Source organism: Notolepis coatsorum (assembly GCF_963971535.1).
Source record: "Notolepis coatsorum genome assembly, chromosome: 1".
NCBI lineage: Eukaryota > Metazoa > Chordata > Actinopteri > Aulopiformes > Paralepididae > Notolepis > Notolepis coatsorum.
The window spans coordinates 132,060,591-132,073,517 of NC_140165.1; the positions used below are offsets into that span (position 1 = coordinate 132,060,591).

At 45.6% G+C, this 12,927-nt stretch overlaps 1 protein-coding gene across 1 annotated transcript; it reads left to right on the forward strand.

The window, feature by feature from the left end:
* The first annotated feature begins 9,401 nt into the window (after positions 1-9,401).
* LOC311230725 (glial cell line-derived neurotrophic factor-like) lies at positions 9,402-12,041 on the forward strand. Its single transcript, XM_084317084.1, has 2 exons — positions 9,402-10,094; positions 11,087-12,041. The coding sequence occupies exons 1-2, from the start codon at positions 9,884-9,886 to the stop codon at positions 11,647-11,649; spliced, it is 774 nt and encodes a 257-aa protein (XP_084173210.1). The 5' UTR covers positions 9,402-9,883; the 3' UTR covers positions 11,650-12,041.
* Positions 12,042-12,927: the final 886 nt, after the last annotated feature.

Genomic DNA, 12,927 nt, shown 5'->3' on the forward strand with positions numbered 1-12,927 from the left:
ACTGACTCTGATTGGTGCATGACAGTCACCGATCTTCTTCCATCATTTATTCTCCTGGGTCCCTCTCTGGAGCTTGGCGTGCTCCGCCCAAATGTATCTAGTCGTAAGCTGCTGACTTCTCTCGCCAGGAAGTCGGCTAGATCAAGGAGGGATGGCTCGGGGCCGTTGGGATCCCGGTAATCTCTCTGTCGCCTAAAGCGCTCCTGTCTTGCGGGTGGCAGCTTCTCCAAAATCCTCTCGACGTTAGAGTTGGCGTATAGCTCATGCATGCCCTTCTCCCGTTGCGCTCCCAGCATCCCTACCAGGGACTGCACTTTGATTGACAGGTCGTCTAATGAGCGATTGTCCGTGGCTGGGGGTAGGCGATCAATATGCCTTATCTCTTGGATTACGTAATCCCATATACGTCCATATCTATGGTCCAGCGCCGCTAGGGCCGCTGTGTATGGTGTCGAAGAGGTGGCATAGGCTAGCGCTATATTGTGCGCTCGCGGTACTTTCAGGTGCTTCAATATTGCATACTTGTGGCGTTCATCAGCGACATCCACCATCATTGTCTCTAAGCACATCCGGAGCTCCGTGTACTGTGCTCGACTCTCATAGGCGAAGTCTGGGAATGACGGCGTGGCAATGTATGACGCCGTGGATGGCTGATACATCGGCGAGCGTTGGGGGAGAGACCTCCTGGGCGAGTCCCCTCTTGCGCCTCGCTGTGGGCTGGTACTGACAGGGTACCATGGCCCGCTGGTCCAGGTGCTATTCCTCTGGGCTGGTCGTGCGTCGTGCTCACCCGTGAATAGAGTCGGGGGTCTGTAGCGCAGCGCCGCGGGGGTATAGCCTGGACTGTATGGGACCTCCTGGTCCGGTGGAGTACTGTGCTGTCGTCGGGCTTGGTTCTCCTCCTCTCCCTCTTCTTCCTCTATCAGATCTTCCAGATCCTGTAATCGTTTATTTAGCTTCTCCGCAGTGTATGCCGCTCCTTCCTTGTAGCTGGGTCTCGCTTGGACCGGTCTGTGAAGGGGGTCTGCGGGGGGTATAGGCTCGGTCTGTTGGTCAAGTTCAGGGTCGCTTGCTCGTTGAGGAGACGCTGCCCTTGACTGTTGTCTCGACGAGTTCCTTGAACCCCTGGCGGAGGGGGAGGGTGTTGCCTTGCGGATCAGCTGCTCCATTAGCTGCGCTTGTAACTTGTCGCGCTCGACTTCGCGCTTGGTGAGATCTGCTTCTCTTTGGGCACCGGCAGCGGCGCGCTGGGCGTCGGCCCGGTCTCTTGCCATATTCTCTTCTGTCTGGAGGCGTCTCATCTCCAGGCGTGTGCGCTGGTCTTCGCTCCGTTGTTGCGCTTGGAGTTGTTCGCGCTCGCTAAGCGCCTGTGCTTGGAGTCGATCGCGTTCGGTAGAGGCTGTCAGGCTGACGAGGAACGCCTGTTGTAGCATCCTCTCCGCTTCGCTGGGGGAAGGCGGTTGTGGAGGTGAGCCGCTCCTGCGTGAGCCGCTCCTGGGGGTACTCGTTGGGGAGTCCTGGAGCTCTATTTCCTCGGCGCTCTCCTCCTCTTCTTCCGTGCAGAGTTCTCTCTCTGTAGGGTTGTCTTCCTCCCGGGGCTGGTCGGGGACTACTTCTTGGGTAGTGGCGGGGGGTAAAGGCATGTCAGCTCCCTCCTGGTCCCCACCGTGAGCTTGGTCAGTTACATTAGGACCTACTAGGGCCTCTGTGGTCGGGGAAACCTGGTCGTTAAGGTCAGACATAATTTTACTTTCTACTTTTACCGCGTTTACCGTTTGTCGAAGGCTAGGTAGTTGACTGACAGTGTAAGCCTCTAAGTACTGAGGTGTCTGTCGTCTGCGCCGCGGGCGTTCTAGGTTAGGAGGATCGTTTCGTGGAGTGTTCATCATAGGCCATTTCAATATTAATAACACTATATTAATATTACACTAGTTACCCTCCGGCTCGAAGGACCAATTGTAACTGAGGGGTACAATTCCCTGACTGTATTGTTAGATATGATATTTAATACCACTACCTCTTGTACTTTAACTTCTGGCCATCCAGTACATGATATAAGTATGATGAACACTTTCCCACCTGATGAAACGAATCCACACAAATGTACCAAATCGAAGGTTTAATATAGCAAAAGGTATATACAACGTTCACTTAATTACATTTATGATTTGAAATATGAAATATGCACTTTTATGGCAAATGAGTATCCCATCTGGCCGACGGTGTCTTGGGAGAATTCAAAGTCTTGAACACGGTGCCCACAGAACCTCGGTCCGCAGACGAATACAGCTGGACCCTCTGTGGACGGTAGCTGCCGGTCCACAACGGAGAGACGTGAGGCGACCTCACTGGTGTAGAGCGCCGTCTCACCTGGAGTCCTCTCCGGGGGGTAGTTCCAACACTCCGCAGTGTTGGCCTTTATCCATGGAATAATCAAAGCACCCAAAGCATAATCCAAGCCGTGGAAGGCTCGCCGTCGTCCGGGTAGAGTAATCCAATATACAGGTCCGGTCGCCCTGGCCCGGAGCTCCTCGGATGCAAGCACCACTAGGGGTCTGCCCAGCCTGGTTAAGCGTCCAGATAACGTCAGGAACGATGGGGGTACTGATAACTTTAGAACTCTAACCGAACGATGCACCATACATAAATAGACTATTATTAGCTTAATAGAATACGTCCAACTCGACGGTATAGTGCCAAACTATGACTATTCAACTATTAATCTACACGATATCTCAATGCCTATTCTGGGGCCAAGTAGGCCTTACTACACCACACGTGCGTCGTGGGGAGGCTTCGCGTCTGTCACTCTGTTGGAGGGTAAAGAACTGGACTAAAAGAAAGTTCTACTTTACTTGCGCCATCTATATATGCGCTATGAACAAATAGTACCATTCGTATTTCGCCCGACATATTCCTGCGCGGAACCGGGGCTTGCCACGACATGTTGGGCGGCACGATTGAACTTGGACCTAGGGGTATGGCAACCTGGCGCCAGGTTCTCGTCCAATGGTAGAATGAAACTATTATGGGCTGTTTAGTAGACTAAAGGGATATTCAGTGCATATTGTACAAGGAATATACAGGGGATATCAAACGATATACAAATACAATTAAATATATATATATAAATAAATAAATATATATATTCGGTTCAATCTGATCCTTCACAACAGTATATATAACGTGCATTATTTAGGACAAAGTGAATTTAGTATCAGCATTTTGGGTCTATTTTACATTTCAAAAGCCCCCTCTGGAAGAATGGAGCACAAAAACGTAATTCAGAATGGTATAATGCAGATCGTAGACTGTGGGAATAATTTCAGGAAACGGGCTGTCACTTCTTTGCGGGGGCGTGGCGATGGTTGATCCGGCTAACTTGAACTTAAACCCTGCTTTCGACCAGGCTCAAACTTTTGGATCTGTTGTCATGGTGATTTGGATAATCCAGGTACGGGGAGCCGGAAAGTCCGGCTTAAGTCAGACTTCACCGAAAGTTATCCGGCTAACTCAGTTATCCAGGTACGGGGAACGGGGCCCTGCTCCGGTATGGCTTCCAAAAGCCTCTACTTTGGTTCCCTCTGGACTTTGACTATCAACTATCACGATGATGCGTGCTAGATTATCTGCCACTCCAAGCACGTATAGTGGCTGGTGATGTTGCATTGTACTACAGCCTTACTGTGGTAATACTGCGAGTGGAATAAACACGCTTTTAAGTGAGTCAAAAGTAAAGTAAAAAAAAAAAAAAAAAAAAAAAGGATATTCCCTGAGTATAAACACAAGCAACTTGTCACCTTTTTAATCATCTTCCTTGCCAATCTATAATAAAGGTTTTTAAAGAGACAGTGTGCCTTGTACCATCCCTCTTTGGATCTTCACTTCTTTGGACTGCTTATGTGTTGGCACAAAGAGAAATATTCAATAATTTGGCCTGTGACTGTGATGCCTGCTCCCAAAGAACTCCTGTCCTCTCTACACTAAGGACACTTAGATACAACACTAGGTAAATATCTATATCTGAATATGTGGTGCCACATTGTATGATCAAATTAAAGCAACTTTTTATTATGATTATTAGGGATGCCCCCATAGTCGATAAGACGATTCGGTTTGGTCTTAGGCCCCGTTTAGACGGAAACGCTAGCAGGTGAATCCGCAAAAATATTTTTGCTGATGTGCCTTTCGTTTATACGGAAACGGCGTTTTTACGGGGTGAAACCGCAAAAAAGTGAGACTACCTTCCAGGGTGGAATTCCTAGAAACACAAAAGCTTTGCGATCTCGTCTAAACTATCAAAACGTATAAATCTGTTAAAACGATGACGAAATGGTTGTCACGGCTCTGGTCGCGCGTACTGCTTACGTCACAGGTAGCAGGTATGCGCCAGTAGCCGAGACGTAAACAAAGCAAGTATGTCTGACTTATATCAACGGAGATCACCTGAAGGCTACATTGGCAGTACTTTTAACCCTTTCACTGCCACACGACAGAAGGTTAACCCTTACTATCACACAACCGGCTGTCGTGTGGCAGTGAAACGGTTAAATACACAAGAATCTGTCCCGTGGCGTGAGTGGACCCACTGTCTGTGAGTGACTCTGCTTTGGTGCAATCACATTCCCCATCCACAGTCTGCGAATCAGAGGCAGAGTAGGGCGGGTCTTCACAGCACGTCATGTGACATATACGCCAATCGTGTGACAGCGGGTCTCCGTCATTACAGCGTCGTCTGCACGGAGAATTCCACTCCAAAACGCTTGTCTAAACGTAAAATTAAAAGTGAAACCGCAAGATGACTTTTGCGGTTTCTGTTCACAAAACGCTCGTCTAAACGGGGCCTTAGTCAACTTTTGTTAGTCAATTAGCTATGTAGTAGTTTTTATGCCTTTTTCCTGATGAATGAGTTATTTCCTGATTACATATCTGGACAAGCTGCAAGGAGGTCCTTCTGGCATGGGGAAAACTCAACTTTTACAGATTGTTTTATGAAATCGACGAACCAATTAGTCAACTATGACCATTAGTCAACTACGAATTGATTTAGTTGAGCCAAAACCATTATTTTTGTAAATAATATATATTATTATTAGGGATGTCCGATATTATCGGCCGACCGATATTATCGGCCGATATCGGCAGTAAAATGTGATATCGGAAAATATCGGTATCGGTTTACATTTTTTTTTAAAACAATAACAATATTGCATACAGTGAAATTATTAGTTACCTGAAATTATTCCGTTTTTTTGGGGGGGAAACCCTGCATATATCGGTATCGGTTGATATCGGTTGATATCGGTATCGGAAATTAAGAGTTGGACAATATCGGAATATCGGTATCGGTAAAAAAGCCAATATCGAGCATCCCTAATTATTATGAATAATGGCAGCGGTAGCAGGAGTAGTCCAAGTGTGGTTACAGATGGAAAGCTTATTTTACGCCAAATGCATGTATTCTTGGAACACGGTCTAGTGTTTTTAAAAATGTCATTTGTTTCCCTTTTTAAATGAAAATCAGTAACTTTTTTCTTTTTCCATCTTTTTCCTATTATTCCATTCCATAATAGGTAAGTATATCCAAAAATATTAACATTCTCTTGCTCCTATCAATCACCGGAGCTGTGAAAACTGTTAGTAACAAATTATTGGCAGAATTCTTGGCTGGAAAAACAAGTCCTATATAGTGTAAATTATCCATCTGCTAATCAAAGATGAAAAGAGAAATGGAGGAATAGTTGAAGAAATGTTAAATGGATTATGATTGTAAGTAGTAGCAACTCTATCTGCCTGTATGTTTGGATGTGCTGATTAGAAACATGTCCTTCATCCAACACCAACCTTGATCTAATGGCAAGATGGGAAATCTGAGAGACTGAATCTGAATTAGAGGCTGACATGTGATTTTGACTCCCGCTCCTTCCCACTCCCACAGAAATAATCCCACTCCCTCCCACTCCCGAGTGAGAGTTTAAAAAAAATCCCACTCCCTCCCACTCCCACAGAGACTGATCCCACTCCCTCCCACTCCCGCCCGAATCCCATTGATTTTGTTGTCATAGTTCCCACTCCCTTCTGCTCCCGCTGACGTTTACTCCCGGTCGCGTGTAGCCTTTTTCGGGTTCCCGTTTTGCGCTCTGATTGGCCGCTGACCTACGCTAGTACGCCCCCCTCGCTATGAGCGTAGCAGGAGGACGGACGCTGAAATCAAACAGCTGTTAGCGCGATAGCCGCCGTTCTCGAAACCTAACAATGCCCGATCTAAACTGGTTCTCTCCTCTTTGTATACCTTTGTCCTCACAAGTATTCTGCCAGGGAATTTATGGACACGACAATAGTAATAAGTAATAACATTCTGCAATGTTAAATAACGTTTATCCATTCAACTAGCGGTACTAGGTAGCTAGCCTAGCCGCAATGCTATGGTCAATCGCATTCACGTTAGCATGTAAGCTAACAACAGCGTTAGTGCAGCTAAAGGGGCTATCGTATCAACATCAGCGTCCGTCCTGCTCAAACACCTTATAACTACTACTATTGTCGTGTCCATAAGTTCCCTGGCAGAATACTTGTGAGGACAAAGGTATACAAAGAGGAGAGAACCATTTTAGATCGGGCATTGTTAGGTTTCGAGAACGGCGGCGGCTATCACGCTAAGCTAAGCTAAGTTAGCTACTCATGTTGTATACACAATATGTACAACGACACAATGATTTACATTATTACAAATATGGTAACGTGGTTGTGGATTCTGCCAGGGAACTTATGGACACGACAATAGTAATAAGTAATAACATTCTGCAATGTTAAATAACGTTTATCCATTCAACTAGCGGTACTAGGTAGCTAGCCTAGCCGCAATGCTATGGTCGATCCCATTCACGTTAGCATGTAAGCTAACAACAGCGTTAGTGCAGCTAAAGGGGCTATCGTATCGCCATCAGCATCCGTCCTGCTCAAACACCTTACTACTATTGTCGTGTCCATAAGTTCCCTGGCAGAATACTTTGGACACGACAATAGTAGTAGTTATAAGGTGTTTGAGCAGGACGGACGCTGATGTTGATACGATAGCCCCTTTAGCTGCACTAACGCTGTTGTTAGCTTACATGCTAACGTGAATGGGATCGACAATAGCATTGCGGCTAGGCTAGCTACCTAGTACCGCTAGTTGAATGGATAAACGTTATTTAACATTGCAGAATGTTATTACTTATTACTATTGTCGTGTCCATAAGTTCCCTGGCAGAATACTTGTGAGGACAAAGGTATACAAAGAGGAGAGAACCATTTTAGATCGGGCATTGTTAGGTTTCGAGAACGGCGGCTATCGCGCTAACAGCTGTTCGATTTCAGCGTCCGTCCTCCTGCTACGCTCATAGCGAGGGGGGCGTACTAGCGTAGGTCAGCGGCCAATCCAGTGTCGGCGTCAGAACGAATTTATCAGGGGGGCATATGGTAATTTTGGGGGGGGCATAAAATATACGCTTCAGAAAATGCATTTCCCGCAAACCAACACGCATTTCAAAACATGAGCGCACTGCAGGCATAAGAGATAAGACAGTCTCTCTCTCTCTCTCTCTCTCTCTTTCTCTCTCGCACGTCACGTCACAAACACACTGGCGTCTTGCGCACACACACAAAGTGAAAGATCACATATTTCGTTTTCGTATTATTATACACCTGGCTGAGAATCTTTGATGAGTCCAAACCAGCATTCTTTAGCTCAGCTAAGACTGTGTCTGTCAATGTCCGTGCATCACCTGCGTCAGCTGTCACTATGGTTACCAGGCGCTCTGTCACTTCAAATGACTGGTCTACAAAACGAATGACAACAGATATATTTTCACATCCCGTGGGATCGCGTGTTCCGTCCACTTTTAATGTGTAATGCGAGTCGCACTTCTTCCACTATAGCCTCAGTCACCACACTGCTAAGTGTACTTATAAGTTCATTTTGCATGTCATGACAAGTGTATGTGGCGTTTCGAGGGATAGTTTTCACTATGTCAGCCAATTCTGGGTCCTTTTTAATTGTGTAGTCCAATAAGGACAGGAAAAGACCACTTCCCCCCTCAGACATGTCACCAAAAGCATCTAGGTTTCCACGTAAAGGCAACTGGTTTTCTACCAGAAACCCGACAACATCCACGAGAGCCGAGAAGTAGTACCTGTTCCTTCGTAGCTGGTCTGTGTTGACAAGTGTCGAAATCTCCTTGCCGGTATTGCCGTGAAGAAGCCTTAGGTGCACCTGCCCCAGCCAACCATTTTCGTATATCCATTTTATTTGTATGTCCGTCTCCAAGAAGTGATTATTATATTTTACCTGAGTCTGACTCTATCTTTGACTTTCGCGCTCACTGACCTCACTCAAGTCACGCCCTACCCATATCAAAATCAATTCAAATGCAGTCACGCCCTACCCGTCAACTCAACGTGACCAATAATAACGCGTGCGTGAGCCGTGGCGTGAGATCAAACATACACTTCCTTTAAGACTTTTTTTGTTTAATTTCGTTTAATAATAGGCTAAATAGCCTATTTATAAAGGAAAACATCTGACTTTTACTATAATAAAAAAAATTTATGTTTAATTATCTTATTTTTTTATAATAATTGACCATGTCGGTTGGAGGGGCACAGTGCCCCATCTGGGGGGGCATGGCCCGCGAATGCCCCCCCATGGCGCCGACACTGGGCCAATCAGAGCGCAAAACGGGAACCCGGAAACGCGGATGCGTTGTAAAAAGGCTACACGCCTCCCGGTCCTGCCCAATCACGTGATTCAAAGTTAATTTGACTCCCATCCCGTGGGAATCCCAAAAAAATTTCATCCTCTAATCTGAATCTCTCCCCCTCTCTCTCCGCATTTTGGATGGACATTCAGTCGTTATTATATAACAACAACATCCTCCCTTTTTAGGAAAACCATTTAAACCTCAAGTGTGTCTGGTTTTGACTCCACCTCGTAGCTGTTGAATGCGATGGTGTTCTTTTGGAAGCTGGTGAGAGTCAAGAGATGATTTAACTATTTGAGTTTGTCTGCTTCAAATCAAACTCACTCAGCAGAAATCATTTTATCTTTTCACTCATCCAAGTTCAATGTTGGAGGTTCATTGTGCCCAGTTTGAAGCTGGTTGACTATATGGCACTAGTCATTGTTCTACTAACATAATATCCATTCATTGATCAGTCAAAGGAGGTAAATTGTTTATCCCGACTACTACTGTAGATTCGATACAAAAAAAGATACGTTCGTGTCAAAGAGCTGAATCGTTCACCATGAGTTGCGCATTTCTAGGTGACAGCGGACGAGGCCGATGACGTCACCACCACTCTCCTCCTTATAAACGTGCTTCTCTCCAGCTCGTTGCGCAGTCATATTATGGTTTGCTCCACAGGGGAACATCTAAATTGAAGGATTGATACGTGGGGATAACGTTTTTGTTTTGAGGCAACACTGGATCAGGTCCTTTCGACACTTTAAAACATGAATTGTCACTGATTCTTCGTTGCCACGAAGTGAGCACTGGCAGTTTGCATGTGAATAGTAGGCCTACAGCTGTCAGCTACCCGCTCGGAAACCGACGAATCGCGTGCGTAATTTTGCGCACGGGGCGCATTGGGACTTCCATCATTTCTATGAAGTCAAACAGATGCTTATCGTGTCTAGAAAACAAATTCCATGCAACAAAGCCATCACCTTGTTGTGTTCGACGAAGGATGTTGCCAAGACCCCATGCCGGTGATGAGTGCGCACAAACTTTTCTCTCCAAACGTTTTCTCTCCAAAACGTTGACACAGTTTCGCAACCTTTAACCTGAAGAATGGCTGTTGTTTTCGCATTACGGCATGTTCCCCTGTCGGACTGAAGTGGACAATGAAGTTATGGGATAGCCTGGCCACTTGTTTGATCCTGCTGAGCGCCGTGCGCGCCAGCCCTCGAAACCGACAGTCCACGTCGAGGAGAGCGCGCACCACGGAGCGTCTCCGTGACTTTCTGCCGGTTCAGATCAGCGTGTCGCTCGGTTCCACCCGCTCAGAGAGAGTCACCGACGGCGGGGGAGAGGCGCCGGCTGAAGAGCAGAAGTGTAAGGCCTGATAACTAGGTGTAACACTGTTGGTTTTTTCGTTACTGTGCACCTACTTACTGTCTGTATACTTACTTACTCTATTTCGATTCTAGTGTCTATTGTAACCATATTTATTGTAATGCATAATATAACTGATAGGGCATACAGACCCTCATCTGCATCTTGATTAGGCTACACTGCCTACTTGCTCATATGCGTATATACTCAGAGTTAATTATATTGTTATATTGTTTACACTGCCTTTTCTACTTTCTACTGTACTATAATTGTATTATATTGCGTCTTTTACTATTACCATGTACCTGTACGGTACCCCCCCCCCATTATGCTATGATGCCTGAATTTCCCGAAGGGGATCAATAATGGAATAGCTTATCTTATCTTATCTTATACACACAATAGTAATATTACACTTATTATTAAAACTGTACAACTGAATTTGGCTGTCGAGTCTCTCACACCTACCTCACCCAGTCTAAAGAAGCACACTTATTTTGCTATAGGTGCATACAAACAACAGCTTCCCGGGTTCACTGTTTTCAGTGTGAAAATTCTATCTCAGCGTTTGCTCTTGCCAGTTTTGACAGAGTGAAAGACAAAGAGCAAAGGCTCTTTGAACTGTGAGATGACCCAGAGGACTGAATGCCAACCTAGGAGGCTGGCTTTTTTTCTTTTCTTTTTTTTACTCTCAGAACCTTGTCCATCCTCAATATCTGTGTCCTAATTATATCTGAAAGAGAATAAGAGAGTACAGTCCTCACAGTTAGAGAGTTGTGTATGCCTATACGGACATTTTGACAGAAACACGTGTTCTATGCAATGGGGGTCTCATGCTTTAAGTAGTTAGTCAGCCTACTAATGTCTGCACATTTCCTGTAGACATTTAAACACTGAAGGATGCAAAACATCTACACAATATCACCAATTTATAATGGGAAGCCTTTCCCAGTATACCTGTTGAATTCCCCTTTGCTTCTGTTCATTTCCAGCAGACAGCATGATGGAGGAGCTCCACCCTGACCAGTTTGAGGATGTGGTGGACTTCATCAAAGTGACCATTAGTAGAATACGCCGATCTTCCTCCACATCTTTTTCTTCCACCACCACCACCACCTCCTCCTCAGACCTGAACCTCAGGACTCGACACCGGAGGGAAAGGAAGGAGGGAGTAGGCCGGAGCAGAAGCAGCAGCGGAGGAGCAGTCGGAGGGACGGGGAGGAAGGGGAAAGGCCTGAGAGGGAGGAGGGGGGGTGGAGGACGGGGCTGTGTGCTGAAGCAGATCCAGCTCAACGTGTCGGACCTCGGCCTCGGCTACCAAACCAGCGAGGAGATGATCTTCAAATACTGTGCTGGTCCCTGCAGGAAGTCAGAGACAAACTATGACAAGATCCTCAACAACCTCACTCACAACAGGAAACTGTTTCCGGAGAACACACCCTCTCAGGCGTGCTGTCGGCCAATAAAGTTTGACGACGCCATCTCCTTCCTGGACGACAACCTTATCTACCACACTATGAGGAAGCATTCTGCCAGGAAGTGTGGCTGCGTATGAGTGGAAAAGAATTGTCAGACTCTGTGTGATTTTGCGTTGCTTCTCCTAAGCGCCATATAATCAGGATGGCAGCTCAGTCTACCGCGCACTGTTAGAAAGCACTCCACAGTGCACAGGATGCGTTGTGTCGGGATCACACCTACCTGCTATCGTTTTCCCCATTGATTTCCGGTCTAAAGTGTGACGCTGAACTTTCCAGATTTGGATCACTGCCTGGTCAATCGAATCATGAGGAAGCATTCTGGCAGAAAGTGTGGCTCGGCTTCCCAAGTGCATCATAGGAGGAAAACAAGAAGGAGAGGACATTGACAACATCACTGGAGTCAGTGCCCCAATTCCCGACGTCCACGTTGTCAATATCCCATCCTTTTATTCTCCTCCTTGGGCTTGTGACCATGTCGGGGTCTTTAGCTTAGAACCTTAATCTAATGCAAGGTGGGGGGTTTTCTTCTATGGGATACCATTGGGAGCAATTCAAAATGTGACTACCGTACGGCGGCTATGGTGCGCTGTATGGCAGTTATATGGAGTACTTTTATATATACCCTTCTGAGATGTATTTAAGAAAACATGATTTTATTAACTTATTCTTGTTATTTATTTTTGCTTCAAGATAATTAATAAATGTTATTTATTGCTTTAAAGTGATACCTTGAAAAGTGCCAAAGGTTAAAATCAAAGGACAGGGTTTATGTGGCATTTTCCACTCAACAGAGAGGCAATAAATGATTCATGATGTCAACGAATACAATTTTACACCGTAAATTGTACACGACTTTGAGCTAAACATCTTTAGGGCTGTGATACACCAGGGAACCTTTTGGGCACCATGAAAGAGCAACGTATACCTGCCAACCGGATCAGGAGTGAGTGATAGAGAAAGATTTACTGTATGGCAACACTTTATTTTAGGGGCACAATGATAATGATTAAGTACCTATGAATTATATGTTTTATTAACACATTTATTTTTATTTTATTGTATTTTATTAAACAAGCAAACAAACAAATGAAAAAAAAAATATACGTAGATATAGTGTATATATATATATACACCCCACCCCAAAGGGGCCACAATTTAAACTCAAATTCTTATCATCACAACATTGTGTCCAAGGTCAGACTGAAAACAATGGAGCTATGGAATATGAGCAGAAGGGAGCAGGCTCGCAGCCCACAGGGACCCCAGCCCGCACACCACCTCCCAGGTGCTAGACAGCACATGTCATGCAAGGTTCACATCCCTGGTCCTCCCATCCCTTACATAATCTTAATGTT

Excerpts from the sequence above, each read along its gene's own strand:
- LOC311230725 (XM_084317084.1), top strand. The coding sequence starts at position 9,884 with ATGAAGTTATGGGATAGCCTGGCCACTTGTTTGATCCTGCTGAGCGCC. Across the intron at positions 10,095-11,086 it reads GCCGGCTGAAGAGCAGAAGT|CAGACAGCATGATGGAGGAG; the intron begins GTAAGGCCTGAT and ends GTTCATTTCCAG.